The 16243-nt window shown below is 48.8% G+C and overlaps 2 protein-coding genes across 2 annotated transcripts in view; both read left to right on the top strand.

Moving 5' to 3' along the window:
* Positions 1-1398: 1398 nt before the first annotated feature.
* On the top strand, positions 1399-2685 carry LOC149334535 (uncharacterized). The gene has a single exon (XM_089556262.1). The coding sequence runs from the start codon at positions 1417-1419 to the stop codon at positions 2653-2655; it is 1239 nt and encodes a 412-aa protein (XP_089412388.1). The 5' UTR covers positions 1399-1416; the 3' UTR covers positions 2656-2685.
* Positions 2686-6000: 3315 nt separating this feature from the next.
* LOC149334536 (uncharacterized) overlaps positions 6001-16243 on the top strand; it is a 148812-nt gene continuing 138569 nt past the window's right edge. The window contains exon 1 of the mRNA XM_089557945.1: positions 6001-6060. Coding sequence (XP_089414071.1) covers positions 6001-6060 — 60 coding nt within the window. The remainder of the gene's footprint in view (positions 6061-16243) is intronic.

The raw sequence follows: 16243 nt of genomic DNA on the forward strand, positions 1-16243 counted from the left end.
CTGTTTTTCGCCACAAGATCTGGCATTAACCAGCAACACTTTTTACCTTGTTAATTCACGTTCTTGCCCATTTTCCACGCGTCGTAAAATGGCTTTTCCGCCTTTCACTTGCAACGACAGAAAAAAACTGTAAAAGAATGCTCACAGGGTATTGATCCGTCCATCTTTCGTCTGCCCGCTTGAAATGTCGCCTCCGGCCACTCCGAGGCGCTTCAAATCCCAGTTGAAAGAAGTCCATTCACAAACTTGCTCCGTGCCGAAAAGAAAATGTCTCTACGATTACACTTTCTCATTAGTGCTTTTGAACGTTACAAAACTTAGAAGCCTCTACTAACACGGGTGTGGGGCATGCTCGGACGTTTCCTCGTTGTGGGTGACGACCAGGTCACGTTAACCGCGAGTTTCCCCAGCCCTATACGTAGACGCTCACACCAGGAGCTAGCCACATACAGTTCCGCTGTTAAACTTGTAAAGGGTTTCGGCTTACCATTCACACTTAGCTGCGCAAAAAGAAACGAGGACCAAAGCGAACAAGACACAACACAAGCGCAGACTATCAACTGAATTTTTATTCACGAAAGGGAAGCTTTTAAAAGCGTTAGAAAATACAAAATCGAAACACAACAATCACTACCACGCGTGCAAAGGAAACCTATGACATATCATTCCTGCTTGGAATACGAACACAACAACAGGATAACAAATGCAATCACATCAAGCCAACCCCCCGTACTGTCTGCTCGTACTCAATAAACTGCGCAGAAAAGGAACCTCCTTTTCCTGCAGGCTGACCGACTGTGATGCGCACAGAGCTGCGTAGACGGCCGGCGTTGTTGGAAACGTCGACAGGTGTGCTTGGCGAGTGCTCGAAATATTTGCCAGGAACACGAGCAGTGGCAACAGACGTCAGCTCTGCTGCACATGTGGAACAGTCATTGCGAAGTGTAGTGCGTAGGCCAAGCAGGACCCAAGGGTAGGCGCTCAATCCAGTGTGAAGGGAGAACCAGCGCTATAAGCGAAGCCTTCAGTTGCCGAGGAAAGCCGTCGACCTTAGAAAATCTGGTGGTAAAAGATCGTCTTGATGTTATGGACGGGTAGGTTGGCGAATAATGCGAAGTCGAAATGACGACCACGGTCAGAAGTAATGGCGGAACGAGCACCACATCACCAGTTATCACCACGTGACGGCCGCCTACAACATGAAAAGCGTCGCGCATGGACGAAGCGTCAGTAAGCCGGTTTAAGCGGTCACGGGTGGCGCTGCGCTAGCTTGTCTGACGTCACGCCTGGAAAGGAGGAAATGTCTTATCGCCGAGGAAAATGGTTTTATATGTCAAGGATTAATCACCGCAGTCGTGGCGTAGTGGCTAAGGGTGATTCCACTTCCGGCCGCGATAGCGAACGGACGCGTGTGAAATGGGCTCCGTTGGAGCGGTATCAGCGGCCGTGTCCGGCCGCGGTAACAGGTTTTCTTCTGCATCGGATGATGAGTATCGTGTTGTTTTGCCTAGTCTGCCTTCAGGGCGTTTGGTTTTGAATACCGTTTTTATGCATGCGGACGTGAGAGCACGGCCCTACCGAGTGGAAGACTTCAGGGATACGCTGGTGAATTTGAATCTGCTCCCCGAGGTTACGGCCTTGGGGGCGTATCAAATGAATCACGTGTGGGCAGTTACCTTCAAGTGTGACGCAGGTGTGCAAAAACTGCTCGCCAACAACGAAGTGCAAGTGAAGAACCATCGCTGCGTTCTCATCGACCCGTCTCACCAGGACCTACGGTTGAAACTGCACTGGCTGCTGCCCACCGTCCCCGACGACGACGTGCGGGCGGCTTTGCTAGTGTACGGGAAAGCGACAGATGTGGTCAAGGAGCGTTGGAGGGTGAATGGTGTGTCTGACAAGAGCTCGACGACCCGGACAGTGACTTTGAAGCTCAAGGCCGGTGTGAAGCCGGAAGATATACCGCATCAGCTTAGGATTGCTGGTGAGCTGGCCCTTGTCGTGGTGCCGGGCAGGGCACCCCTCTGCTTGCGATGCCAGAGCACAGGCCACATACGGCGTGACTGCAAGGTACCGCGCTGTGTGCTATGTCGTCGCTTTGGCCACGACGAGACCGAGTGCGTGCGTACCTACGCCAGCGTCGCAGGGCCCGCGAGGAGTGACGATAACTCGGAGCTCCTAATGGATGAAGCTGATGCTGAAGCAGCAGCCAAGGCGGAGTCGGAAGACAAAGCTACGGCTGGAAATGAGCCGGCTGAGCAAGCCTCGGGCGAAACAGTACGCCAAGGCACTCCGAACCTCGAAGAAAATGGCACACCTGAGAGAACAGAAGACCCATCGACGGCGAGGTTGGTTCAGGACGAGAAGATAAACGCGACCTCGATGGGAAGCGCCAGCGAGGGGGAGCAGAACATGGACACATCAAACGAGGGCACCGCCGCCGCGGCGACTAAACGCTCGCACGAAGTCGTCGAGGAAGATGACACATCTTCTGGCCCGCCCGTCAACGGAGAGCCACCGTCAAAAGCAGCTCCCGTGCGTCGGTCGACGTTGCGACCTCGGCCGAACATCCCTCCAGACCGGAGGACGACGACGAGGGCGACGACGCCGCCGCCGACGCCGCCGACGCAGCCGCCGCCGCCGGCGGCCTCGTAGTTGTAAGTTTTGGGACTGGACGAGCGCTTGTTCTGGCGCTGAGGATGCTTCTTGTCAACGGTAAGCACCATCCTCTTGGTCTCCTTCCATACTACAATGGCGCTGCCAGATAGAGCTTTGCGATTCGCCACAATCAATGTCCGAGGGCTATGTGCGAGGAGGAGGCAACGGCAGTTATATAGGTTGTCAACGGAAAAAGATTTAGATATTATTGCCGTACAAGAGACGAAAATTGAAGGAGATGTTGAGACCGAGAGTATGGTGCTGCCTTTCATGTCACATTACTACGCGTGTGTGAGCCATGCGGTTGGGAGATCCGCAGGCTGTGTTCTTTTTGTGCGCCAACATTTGGGGCTTGAGGTGCAGGCCGTACGGTCGGATATTGCAGGACGTATGGTTCTTTGCGATTTTAGTTTTGGTTCAGTGCTATGGCGGGTGATATGCTTGTATGCTCCTAATGTACTCGAGGAAAGACGACAGATGTTTGAGGGACTCAAAAATTATTGCGATGTCGATCGGAAACTAGTACTCTTGGGAGACTTTAATTGTGTTTTAGCGGCGCGAGATAAAGCGAACGATACACCGTACAGAGACGCCAGCACGGCAGAACTTCGAAGCTTAATCGATGAATTTGGGCTGGAAGACGTAGCGGAATGCTTGGAAGACGACCACTGCGTTCGCTTTACGCATTTCCAAGGAGCCAGTCACGCCCGGCTTGATAGAATGTACGTTTCGGCCGAATTGACAGCGCTTTGCCGAGAGTACCATGTGCAGTCTGTGTCATTCAGCGACCACTGTCTTGTCTGGTTTGATATTAAGAACAAGAAAGAAAATAAAAATAAATTCACATGGGAGTTATGGAAGTTTAACGCGAAGATTTTAGATGACGACGTTTTCAAGGAACAAGTGTCAAGTATGCTTGAAGAAATTAAGGATGATACAGCCACAGTGGTTTGCGAACAATGGGAGACTTTCAAGCAAAAAACTAAAATGAAAGCGTTGGAACGAGCTAGCGCTATAAAGTACGAGAATGATAAGTATGAGACGAACTTACGAAAGAGCCTGCAAATGCTAATAAATCAAGAAAACTCAGCTCCAGGCACGTTCAAGGCTGACATCTGTTCGCTCAAACATAAGCTCGAACAGTTTGATATCGACCGATACCGCGGTGCGCTTGTACGAGCCAGAGCCGATAAAGAGATAACCGGTGAGGCACCAACTAAAAGAGCACTGGCAAGGGAAAGAAAATGGGCCCGCAAGAATGTGATTTCCGAAGTTGAACAAGACGGCATTATTTTGAACGAACAGAGCGACATCGAAAATGCTTTCACCCTGTTTTACAAAGGTCTATTTGCGCTTAGAGCGGTAGACTTAGAAATCTTCAGGACAGAATTCCTGGCTTTAATGCCTAGGATTAATGACAACTCAAAAGAGGTGTTAGAGCGCCCGATTACTGTCGCTGAAATAGAGTTGGCTATCGATGACTTAAAACGAGGGAGGTCACCAGGACCAGATGGATTAGGCGCCGAATTCTACAAGACTTTCAAGAATGAATTAGCCCCTATAATAGCCCACCTTTTAGAAGACGCATATGAACGGAAGCGCCTACCGCCTTCTTTCCTGGCCACGCATACAGTTCTCATCCCCAAAACAGAGGATCCAATCGCTTTAAGGCAAGTAAAGTCCTATCGTCCAATCAGCTTAACGAACGTCGACTACAAGATCTATATGAAAGTACTGGCTAAAAGACTTCAAACGGTTATAAAAGAGATTGTTGGACCACACCAGACTTGCGGTATAAGGGATCGGTCAATATTCACTAACATTCACACGGCGAGATGCGTGCTGGAGTGCTGCGATGCACTAAACATGAACGTCGCAATGCTCCAGCTCGATTTGGAGAAAGCGTTCGATCGTGTACCACATGAAATCTTGTTTACACTTTTGCAACACGTCAACGTGGGAGCAGTTATCACAGAGGGTGTCGCGATGGCTTACAGCGGATGCACAACGCGCCTAGTAATCAATAAATCGGTAGGAGCACCGATCGAGGTGCAACGATCCGTGCGACAGGGTTGCCCCCTCTCACCATTACTTTTTGCCTTATATATCGAACCCTTCTGCCTTAGTATAATAGACACCAGCTACGTAAAAGGCTTTAAATTACAGCTAACCGAAGTGAAACTGTTGGCATACGCGGATGATGTGGCGGTTTTCTGCGTTGACAATGAGAGCATCTTGAAAACGGTGGAAATTGTTAAGCGTTTCTGTGATGCCAGCGGCAGCGCTGTTAACTGGGGCAAGTGCCTTGGATTTTGGCACGGTTCTTGGGCGACGAAACCAGGCACTTTCGCCAACATGCAATGGGCTGATACACCAGCGAGGTACCTAGGTGCTCCTTTAGAGTTTTACCGCGACAGTGAGCCCTACTGGCGGAGCCAAGTTGCAGAAGTGCGTGAAAGAACGGAGAAGGTTAAAGGAGGGGACTTGTCTATGTTTGCGCGCAGCACTGTGTGCAATGTGTTTTTTGTTACCAAACTGTGGTATGTGCTAAGTGTTTTGCACTGCTCACGCGCCAATGTACAAAAGTTGCACCGTGTATTGGCCATCTTTGTGTGGGGGTCGGCATGGGAGAGGACAAGCCGTACCAACCTCTTCCGGAGAGTTAGTCAAGGAGGCCTGGGCTTGTCGCATTTATTCCTGAGGCAAGTGGTCAACCGTTTTTGTTTCCTTCGAGATGTGAAGGACCCTTTTTTGCGTACTGTAGTACAGATCAGATTGAGCAGACTTTTACCGGATTTTGTGGTATCTACCGAGTGTATACCAGGAGGTGTTTTTGGATTCCTGAAGGAGGTTGCGGTTTCCTGTAACTTCCTCAGCGCACGATTTTCCTACCAATATCTTGCAAAAGTAAAACGCATACAGCTATACAAGGACCTTACAGACCTGGTTTTTCCTGTGCCACTGTATCGAACAATGTACAGCACCCATCCAGGCAGCGATGTTTTAAAGCGTGTGAAGCGAATGTATGTAGCTCCGGGAGCCAAGTCCTTTTTCTTCAGGCTGCACACCGGAACGTTGGAGGTAAAAACTTGGATGGCAGAGAAAGGATTGTATGTTCCATGGGGTGATCATTGCTTTATATGTAGAAAGCCAGAAACTATCGAGCATGTTTTTTTGGACTGCTGGGGAGGAGTGTTCTTTTGGGACATTCTTCAAAGAACATTGAAAAAAGATCTGCCCCTTGACCGCCGTGGGATTCGTTTCCTAGCAGTGGAAAATGAAGAATGTGTACCGTTTGACGCAGTAATGCTCATGGGATTGCACTGTATTTGGAAGGCCTGCATGGCGGCCCGACATGCTGACATCGATGCAAGGCCGGCGCAGGAGTACTTTCGCGAGTCTGTAGGCAGATTCTTGGAAACCTACAAAACTTTGAAACAAGTGCCTGAATGGGTACCGAGAATTGAGCCTCTAGTCCATATGAAACGCTTTTAGCGCCTTACGTCAGCCAAGGTGTGGTTGATGGTTTTAGCCCATACCGACGCCATGTACCATTAAGTGTGTGTATACTTCTCTTGTTTTCTTGTGATGTATGTGTCTAAGCAGGCAATAAAAAAAAAAAAAAAAAAGTAGTGGCTAAGACGCCCGTCTCGGCTGCGGGAGGTGGGGTGTTCGACTCCCACCGCCGGTCACTCGCTGGTTAAAAACTGAGTACAAGTGCCTGTGGACTGTGCACTTGGGAAGCTCCGCTGCATGGCGGTGCACACAGCGGGCTCGGTTGCAAACCTGAGCCTGTTTGTAAGTGTCACAAGCCTTAATTAAACAAAAAATCGTGGAGCTTTCTTTTTCTCTTTTTTTTTTCAACGCGCTCTGTGGTTAGAGAAACAAGTGATTTTTTTTTTTGCAGCTTACCCCAAAGATTACCGCCCATGATTTTTATGGTTTCAGTTCCATATGATTTTGCCCATGGCGTGGGAAGGTGTAGCCCCCATTTCTGAAACTAATACCCCTGTCACACGGGCATTTCGAAGGCCCTCGAATCGATAGCCTATCGACTCGAAGGCGATCGAGCGCTGCTACACGGCCAGTTTGAATGGCCATCGAGTCAATAGTCTATCGAGTCGACGGAGCAGCCCGGAACTCTATCGAGATTTCGAGGGCCTTCGAGCGTTGCCCAAGGTTGCTAGCATTGCTTCGAACGACAACAAACATGGCGGCGCCCTTCAAAGCCGGACCCCTCGCTTCGGACTGAATTCTCGTTGTTGCTGCCTTTTTCTGTCCGTTCACTGGTCATAAATGGGGCACCGGTCTTTCGCTTCGTCTCATCTTGCCTAGAAGAAAACGTCTAAGTGATAAATTTGCTTTATTTTTTATTTAGAGTGACGATTCTGCCGCTGTTAGGCCTAAGAGAGGCGGTTTGTTGACAGTAATGGTTCCCGTTTTGACTACCAGATGGCGCCACTAGAGACTAAGTTTATTTTTGCCTCTCTGCTAGCATACGCTGAACTCAATGTGAGAATGCGCCTGCGTTTAGCGTACGTAAGCGTGCATACGCTCGTGGTACGTAGACAGCATAAATTTATGCTCTTTTCTCACTGTATCTGTGTACGTCGCGAGCGGCGACGTGGTGCGCAAAGCGAGAAGCAGCAGCGGCGCGGCCGTTCCAACTCGCCCGGGCGTCAACAGATGAGAACAGGTCCTAGTTTTTGCGGCGAGCGAATCCGCTTCGCTTGCCGGATTTTTGAACAAGTGTGAACGCGCCTTATGACTGCAAGAAAGTGTATTTCAACATTTAGTTAAGTTTCGTCAATATATTTTTGTTATTTGCGCGAAACCGAAAGCAGCGATTGTGGCGCCACACGAGCTTGGCGTAAGACACGAGAACGATTTCAATGGCCATTGAGATTTGCCGTGTAGCAGCTCCACAACTCCCTCGAGTTCAATGGCGATCGAAAATCTCGATGGCTCTCGACTCGATGGCCATTGAAACTGGCCGTGTGACAGGGGTATAATATACCGCCAGCGCCAAGAGACGTTTTAGTACACCGCAGCTGAAGGTCCTGTAACAACATTCAATTTTGCTATCAGTGTGACTGACAGGCGCAACACATTTTTTTTCGCGCCTTTTGCCTGACATGTATCTTCCTGGTACTGTCGGTCAGCAGAATTGATACATGGCGGACATTTCTGCCCCATGTCTTTTTGCCGCCTCTCCCTTTTGTCCCCTTTATTTGTAAATGTCCTAAGCGTTATTTATTATTTTTCTTTTTTTCCTTCCCCATTCATTGCCGAATGGATGACGGCGAAAAAAAAGAGCTTCACGGCATGACCAGGGTGCTTGTTTCCCATTTGCGGAACATGCTGAGTGTGTCGCATGTAATTTCACAGGTCTGATTTTGGCAAAGCATATATGTTGGTAGCGATAGTCAAAAATTACTCAGTGAGCACTGGAGGACTTCGCCGAGTGTGTCATGTCAGTATAACGTAACCGTGACATCAGATGTCGAAATTAAAGCTTGGCTTATGACTTTTTCGAAAGTTTTGTAATAACTGAACAGTTATTATGCATGTTATCGCGGAGGTCTCCGTCTTAGCCGGGCCGTTTTCTCGGCAATACATGTAGTGAGGCTCAGGGCAGGCGAACACTACATGTTGTTTTTCCTGCATTGCTATGGCAAATAAGCAATTAAGCGAAATGTCTGCCATTATGAAGAAAGGATTGCGAAGCATGAAGTTGACATTTCTTGAAGCAATTGCAGGCAGAGGAAGCAGGGAGTCTTGTCCCTTCACCGCCCCTCTTTCCAAGGGTCTATGCGGTAAAGCCGCAGTGTTTAAAGGCACCAGTTCAGTCCTGCGGCAGCATTTCGTGCTCGCTCAGTACACATTTGTTTCACTCTGTGCTTCTGAAACTTAAGTTCATTTTATTTTTACCTATACAGCTGCTGACGTTAGGAAGCAATGTGTCAGCTATTTCCTCTAACCTGGCATTGACTGCGAGCCGTGGCCTACCTAATGCGCCGCTCAGAGAAGTAGTGTGGCAGCGGGAAGAGCGCTAGTCATTGGAGCGCCTGTCTTGTAGAAAAAAAAGTACAATAGATGATAACACCTTTTTTTTTAATTCCACAAGTGAATATACAGCCGAAGTTCGCAAGTGGAGGAAAAAAGAAACGCTGGAAATGTTCGAAGGGTGACATCGTGTTAAGGGTGCCATTCGAGCGATGGCATATACAAAATGTTTGAAAAATAAATACCGCATTTTCGCAGCAAAAAAGCAGCGCTTACACGAGACAAAGAAGTGTGGGGATGCGACGCGTTTGCCGCCGCCTCTGATTTAAAAGGGAAACTGCATAGGTTTTAGAAATACACGAGCTTGAGATGATAGAATGTGTGAAACTTGCAGGTAAAGCATGCGAAGTCTTTTTGGTTTAGCGCTTGAAATAGTGAAGTAGTCCCTGATTCAAATCCGGACGACCTTTAAGGTTCTCCGCAGCGCACAACGCCGAGTTGGGAGGGGGGGGGGTGGGGCGCATGATGACGTCATCGAAGGTATCGGTATACATTTCCAACGCGCAAACGCCTGCTTTGAAGGAAAAAAAGGAACGCCATCAAAGGCAAACCCTGCCGAGAGTTGATTGGCAGCGTCTAACGAGTCAGGGCAGGGTGTGGCTGAGGACAGTGGTAATGTAAGGCAGACCTTCCGTGACGTCACGCTGAACTTACGTGCACACCTCCAGTGCATTGAGCAGCAGCGCAAAATTCAATCGTCCATTACGTAACTACTTCAAATGCTAGTGCAAAAACAATTGGCATGCTTCACGTAAAGCCTATTTAGATTCGAATCCTTGAATATCGCGAAATTCTCAAAAAAGTGCTGCAGTTGCCCTTTAAGCGCTGTTTTTCGCCACAAGATCTGGCATTAACCAGCAACACTTTTTACCTTGTTAATTCACGTTCTTGCCCATTTTCCACGCGTCGTAAAATGGCTTTTCCGCCTTTCACTTGCAACGACAGAAAAAAACTGTAAAAGAATGCTCACAGGGTATTGATCCGTCCATCTTTCGTCTGCCCGCTTGAAATGTCGCCTCCGGCCACTCCGAGGCGCTTCAAATCCCAGTTGAAAGAAGTCCATTCACAAACTTGCTCCGTGCCGAAAAGAAAATGTCTCTACGATTACACTTTCTCATTAGTGCTTTTGAACGTTACAAAACTTAGAAGCCTCTACTAACACGGGTGTGGGGCATGCTCGGACGTTTCCTCGTTGTGGGTGACGGCCAGGTCACGTTAACCGCGAGTTTCCCCAGCCCTATACGTAGACGCTCACACCAGGAGCTAGCCACATACAGTTCCGCTGTTAAACTTGTAAAGGGTTTCGGCTTACCATTCACACTTAGCTGCGCAAAAAGAAACGAGGACCAAAGCGAACAAGAAGACACAACACAAGCGCAGACTATCAACTGAATTTTTATTCACGAAAGGGAAGCTTTTAAAAGCGTTAGAAAATACAAAATCGAAACACAACAATCACTACCACGCGTGCAAAGGAAACCTATGACATATCATTCCTGCTTGAAATACGAACACAACAACAGGATAACAAATGCAATCACATCAAGCCAACCCCCCGTACTGTCTGCTCGTACTCAATAAACTGCGCAGAAAAGGAACCTCCTTTTCCTGCAGGCTGACCGACTGTGATGCGCACAGAGCTGCGTAGACGGCCGGCGTTGTTGGAAACGTCGACAGGTGTGCTTGGCGAGTGCTCGAAATATTTGCCAGGAACACGAGCAGTGGCAACAGACGTCAGCTCTGCTGCACATGTGGAACAGTCATTGCGAAGTGTAGTGCGTAGGCCAAGCAGGACCCAAGGGTAGGCGCTCAATCCAGTGTGAAGGGAGAACCAGCGCTATAAGCGAAGCCTTCAGTTGCCGAGGAAAGCCGTCGACCTTAGAAAATCTGGTGGTAAAAGATCGTCTTGATGTTATGGACGGGTAGGTTGGCGAATAATGCGAAGTCGAAATGACGACCACGGTCAGAAGTAATGGCGGAACGAGCACCACATCACCAGTTATCACCACGTGACGGCCGCCTACAACATGAAAAGCGTCGCGCATGGACGAAGCGTCAGTAAGCCGGTTTAAGCGGTCACGGGTGGCGCTGCGCTAGCTTGTCTGACGTCACGCCTGGAAAGGAGGAAATGTCTTATCGCCGAGGAAAATGCTTTTATATGTCAAGGATTAATCACCGCAGTCGTGGCGTAGTGGCTAAGACGCCCGTCTCGGCTGCGGGAGGTGGGGTGTTCGACTCCCACCGCCGGTCACTCGCTGGTTAAAAACTGAGTACAAGTGCCTGTGGACTGTGCACTTGGGAAGCTCCGCTGCATGGCGGTGCACACAGCGGGCTCGGTTGCAAACCTGAGCCTGTTTGTAAGTGTCACAAGCCTTAATTAAACAAAAAATCGTGGAGCTTTCTTTTTCTCTTTTTTTTTCAACGCGCTCTGTGGTTAGAGAAACAAGTGATTTTTTTTTTTTTTTGCAGCTTACCCCAAAGATTACCGCCCATGATTTTTATGGTTTCAGTTCCATATGATTTTGCCCATGGCGTGGGAAGGTGTAGCCCCCATTTCTGAAACTAATACCCCTGTCACACGGGCATTTCGAAGGCCCTCGAATCGATAGCCTATCCACTCGAAGGCGATCGAGCGCTGCTACACGGCCAGTTTGAATGGCCATCGAGTCAATAGTCTATCGAGTCGACGGAGCAGCCCGGAACTCTATCGAGATTTCGAGGGCCTTCGAGCGTTGCCCAAGGTTGCTAGCATTGCTTCGAACGACAACAAACATGGCGGCGCCCTTCAAAGCCGGACCCCTCGCTTCGGACTGAATTCTCGTTGTTGCTGCCTTTTTCTGTCCGTTCACTGGTCATAAATGGGGCACCGGTCTTTCGCTTCGTTTCATCTTGCCTAGAAGAAAACGTATAAGTGATAAATTTGCTTTATTTTTTATTTAGAGTGACGATTCTGCCGCTGTTAGGCCTAAGAGAGGCGGTTTGTTGACAGTAATGGTTCCCGTTTTGACTACCAGATGGCGCCACTAGAGACTAAGTTTATTTTTGCCTCTCTGCTAGCATACGCTGAACTCAATGTGAGAATGCGCCTGCGTTTAGCGTACGTAAGCGTGCATACGCTCGTGGTACGTAGACAGCATAAATTTATGCTCTTTTCTCACTGTATCTGTGTACGTCGCGAGCGGCGACGTGGTGCGCAAAGCGAGAAGCAGCAGCGGCGCGGCCGTTCCAACTCGCCCGGGCGTCAACAGATGAGAACAGGTCCTAGTTTTTGCGGCGAGCGAATCCGCTTCGCTTGCCGGATTTTTGAACAAGTGTGAACGCGCCTTATGACTGCAAGAAAGTGTATTTCAACATTTAGTTAAGTTTCGTCAATATATTTTTGTTATTTGCGCGAAACCGAAAGCAGCGATTGTGGCGCCACACGAGCTTGGCGTAAGACACGAGAACGATTTCAATGGCCATTGAGATTTGCCGTGTAGCAGCTCCACAACTCCCTCGAGTTCAATGGCGATCGAAAATCTCGATGGCTCTCGACTCGATGGCCATTGAAACTGGCCGTGTGACAGGGGTATAATATACCGCCAGCGCCAAGAGACGTTTTAGTACACCGCAGCTGAAGGTCCTGTAACAACATTCAATTTTGCTATCAGTGTGACTGACAGGCGCAACACATTTTTTTTCGCGCCTTTTGCCTGACATGTATCTTCCTGGTACTGTCGGTCAGCAGAATTGATACATGGCGGACATTTCTGCCCCATGTCTTTTTGCCGCCTCTCCCTTTTGTCCCCTTTATTTGTAAATGTCCTAAGCGTTATTTATTATTTTTCTTTTTTTCCTTCCCCATTCATTGCCGAATGGATGACGGCGAAAAAAAAGAGCTTCACGGCATGACCAGGGTGCTTGTTTCCCATTTGCGGAACATGCTGAGTGTGTCGCATGTAATTTCACAGGTCTGATTTTGGCAAAGCATATATGTTGGTAGCGATTGTCAAAAATTACTCAGTGAGCACTGGAGGACTTCGCCGAGTGTGTCATGTCAGTATAACGTAACCGTGACATCAGATGTCGAAATTAAAGCTTGGCTTATGACTTTTTCGAAAGTTTTGTAATAACTGAACAGTTATTATGCATGTTATCGCGGAGGTCTCCGTCTTAGCCGGGCCGTTTTCTCGGCAATACATGTAGTGAGGCTCAGGGCAGGCGAACACTACATGTTGTTTTTCCTGCGTTGCTATGGCAAATAGGCAATTAAGCGAAATGTCTGCCATTATGAAGAAAGGATTGCGAAGCATGAAGTTGACATTTCTTGAAGCAATTGCAGGCAGAGGAAGCAGGGAGTCTTGTCCCTTCACCGCCCCTCTTTCCAAGGGTCTATGCGGTAAAGCCGCAGTGTTTAAAGGCACCAGTTCAGTCCTGCGGCAGCATTTCGTGCTCGCTCAGTACACATTTGTTTCACTCTGTGCTTCTGAAACTTAAGTTCATTTTATTTTTACCTATACAGCTGCTGACGTTAGGAAGCAATGTGTCAGCTATTTCCTCTAACCTGGCATTGACTGCGAGCCGTGGCCTACCTAATGCGCCGCTCAGAGAAGTAGTGTGGCAGCGGGAAGAGCGCTAGTCATTGGAGCGCCTGTCTTGTAGAAAAAAAAGTACAATAGATGATAACACCTTTTTTTTTAATTCCACAAGTGAATATACAGCCGAAGTTCGCAAGTGGAGGAAAAAAGAAACGCTGGAAATGTTCGAAGGGTGACATCGTGTTAAGGGTGCCATTCGAGCGATGGCATATACAAAATGTTTGAAAAATAAATACCGCATTTTCGCAGCAAAAAAGCAGCGCTTACACGAGACAAAGAAGTGTGGGGATGCGACGCGTTTGCCGCCGCCTCTGATTTAAAAGGGAAACTGCATAGGTTTTAGAAATACACGAGCTTGAGATGATAGAATGTGTGAAACTTGCAGGTAAAGCATGCGAAGTCTTTTTGGTTTAGCGCTTGAAATAGTGAAGTAGTCCCTGATTCAAATCCGGACGACCTTTAAGGTTCTCCGCAGCGCACAACGCCAAGTTGGGAGGGGGGGGGTGGGGCGCATGATGACGTCATCGAAGGTATCGGTATACATTTCCAACGCGCAAACGCCTGCTTTGAAGGAAAAAAAGGAACGCCATCAAAGGCAAACCCTGCCGAGAGTTGATTGGCAGCGTCTAACGAGTCAGGGCAGGGTGTGGCTGACGACAGTGGTAATGTAAGGCAGACCTTCCGTGACGTCACGCTGAACTTACGTGCACACCTCCAGTGCATTGAGCAGCAGCGCAAAATTCAATCGTCCATTACGTAACTACTTCAAATGCTAGTGCAAAAACAATTGGCATGCTTCACGTAAAGCCTATTTAGATTCGAATCCTTGAATATCGCGAAATTCTCAAAAAAGTGCTGCAGTTGCCCTTTAAGCGCTGTTTTTCGCCACAAGATCTGGCATTAACCAGCAACACTTTTTACCTTGTTAATTCACGTTCTTGCCCATTTTCCACGCGTCGTAAAATGGCTTTTCCGCCTTTCACTTGCAACGACAGAAAAAAACTGTAAAAGAATGCTCACAGGGTATTGATCCGTCCATCTTTCGTCTGCCCGCTTGAAATGTCGCCTCCGGCCACTCCGAGGCGCTTCAAATCCCAGTTGAAAGAAGTCCATTCACAAACTTGCTCCGTGCCGAAAAGAAAATGTCTCTACGATTACACTTTCTCATTAGTGCTTTTGAACGTTACAAAACTTAGAAGCCTCTACTAACACGGGTGTGGGGCATGCTCGGACGTTTCCTCGTTGTGGGTGACGGCCAGGTCACGTTAACCGCGAGTTTCCCCAGCCCTATACGTAGACGCTCACACCAGGAGCTAGCCACATACAGTTCCGCTGTTAAACTTGTAAAGGGTTTCGGCTTACCATTCGCACTTAGCTGCGCAAAAAGAAACGAGGACCAAAGCGAACAAGAAGACACAACACAAGCGCAGACTATCAACTGAATTTTTATTCACGAAAGGGAAGCTTTTAAAAGCGTTAGAAAATACAAAATCGAAACACAACAATCACTACCACGCGTGCAAAGGAAACCTATGACATATCATTCCTGCTTGAAATACGAACACAACAACAGGATAACAAATGCAATCACATCAAGCCAACCCCCCGTACTGTCTGCTCGTACTCAATAAACTGCGCAGAAAAGGAACCTCCTTTTCCTGCAGGCTGACCGACTGTGATGCGCACAGAGCTGCGTAGACGGCCGGTGTTGTTGGAAACGTCGACAGGTGTGCTTGGCGAGTGCTCGAAATATTTGCCAGGAACACGAGCAGTGGCAACAGACGTCAGCTCTGCTGCACATGTGGAACAGTCATTGCGAAGTGTAGTGCGTAGGCCAAGCAGGACCCAAGGGTAGGCGCTCAATCCAGTGTGAAGGGAGAACCAGCGCTATAAGCGAAGCCTTCAGTTGCCGAGGAAAGCCGTCGACCTTAGAAAATCTGGTGGTAAAAGATCGTCTTGATGTTATAGACGGGTAGGTTGGCGAATAATGCGAAGTCGAAATGACGACCACGGTCAGAAGTAATGGCGGAACGAGCACCACATCACCAGTTATCACCACGTGACGGCCGCCTACAACATGAAAAGCGTCGCGCATGGACGAAGCGTCAGTAAGCCGGTTTAAGCGGTCACGGGTGGCGCTGCGCTAGCTTGTCTGACGTCACGCCTGGAAAGGAGGAAATGTCTTATCGCCGAGGAAAATGCTTTTATATGTCAAGGATTAATCACCGCAGTCGTGGCGTAGTGGCTAAGACGCCCGTCTCGGCTGCGGGAGGTGGGGTGTTCGACTCCCACCGCCGGTCACTCGCTGGTTAAAAACTGAGTACAAGTGCCTGTGGACTGTGCACTTGGGAAGCTCCGCTGCATGGCGGTGCACACAGCGGGCTCGGTTGCAAACCTGAGCCTGTTTGTAAGTGTCACAAGCCTTAATTAAACAAAAAATCGTGGAGCTTTCTTTTTCTCTTTTTTTTTTTCAACGCGCTCTGTGGTTAGAGAAACAAGTGATTTTTTTTTTTTGCAGCTTACCCCAAAGATTACCGCCCATGATTTTTATGGTTTCAGTTCCATATGATTTTGCCCATGGCGTGGGAAGGTGTAGCCCCCATTTCTGAAACTAATACCCCTGTCACACGGGCATTTCGAAGGCCCTCGAATCGATAGCCTATCGACTCGAAGGCGATCGAGCGCTGCTACACGGCCAGTTTGAATGGCCATCGAGTCAATAGTCTATCGAGTCGACGGAGCAGCCCGGAACTCTATCGAGATTTCGAGGGCCTTCGAGCGTTGCCCAAGGTTGCTAGCATTGCTTCGAACGACAACAAACATGGCGGCGCCCTTCAAAGCCGGACCCCTCGCTTCGGACTGAATTCTCGTTGTTGCTGCCTTTTTCTGTCCGTTCACTGGTCATAAATGGGGCACCGGTCTTTCGCTTCGTCTCATCTTGC

Source organism: Amblyomma mixtum, chromosome 8, assembly GCF_055824585.1.
Source record: "Amblyomma mixtum isolate Tamu chromosome 8, ASM5582458v1, whole genome shotgun sequence".
Lineage (NCBI taxonomy): Eukaryota > Metazoa > Arthropoda > Arachnida > Ixodida > Ixodidae > Amblyomma > Amblyomma mixtum.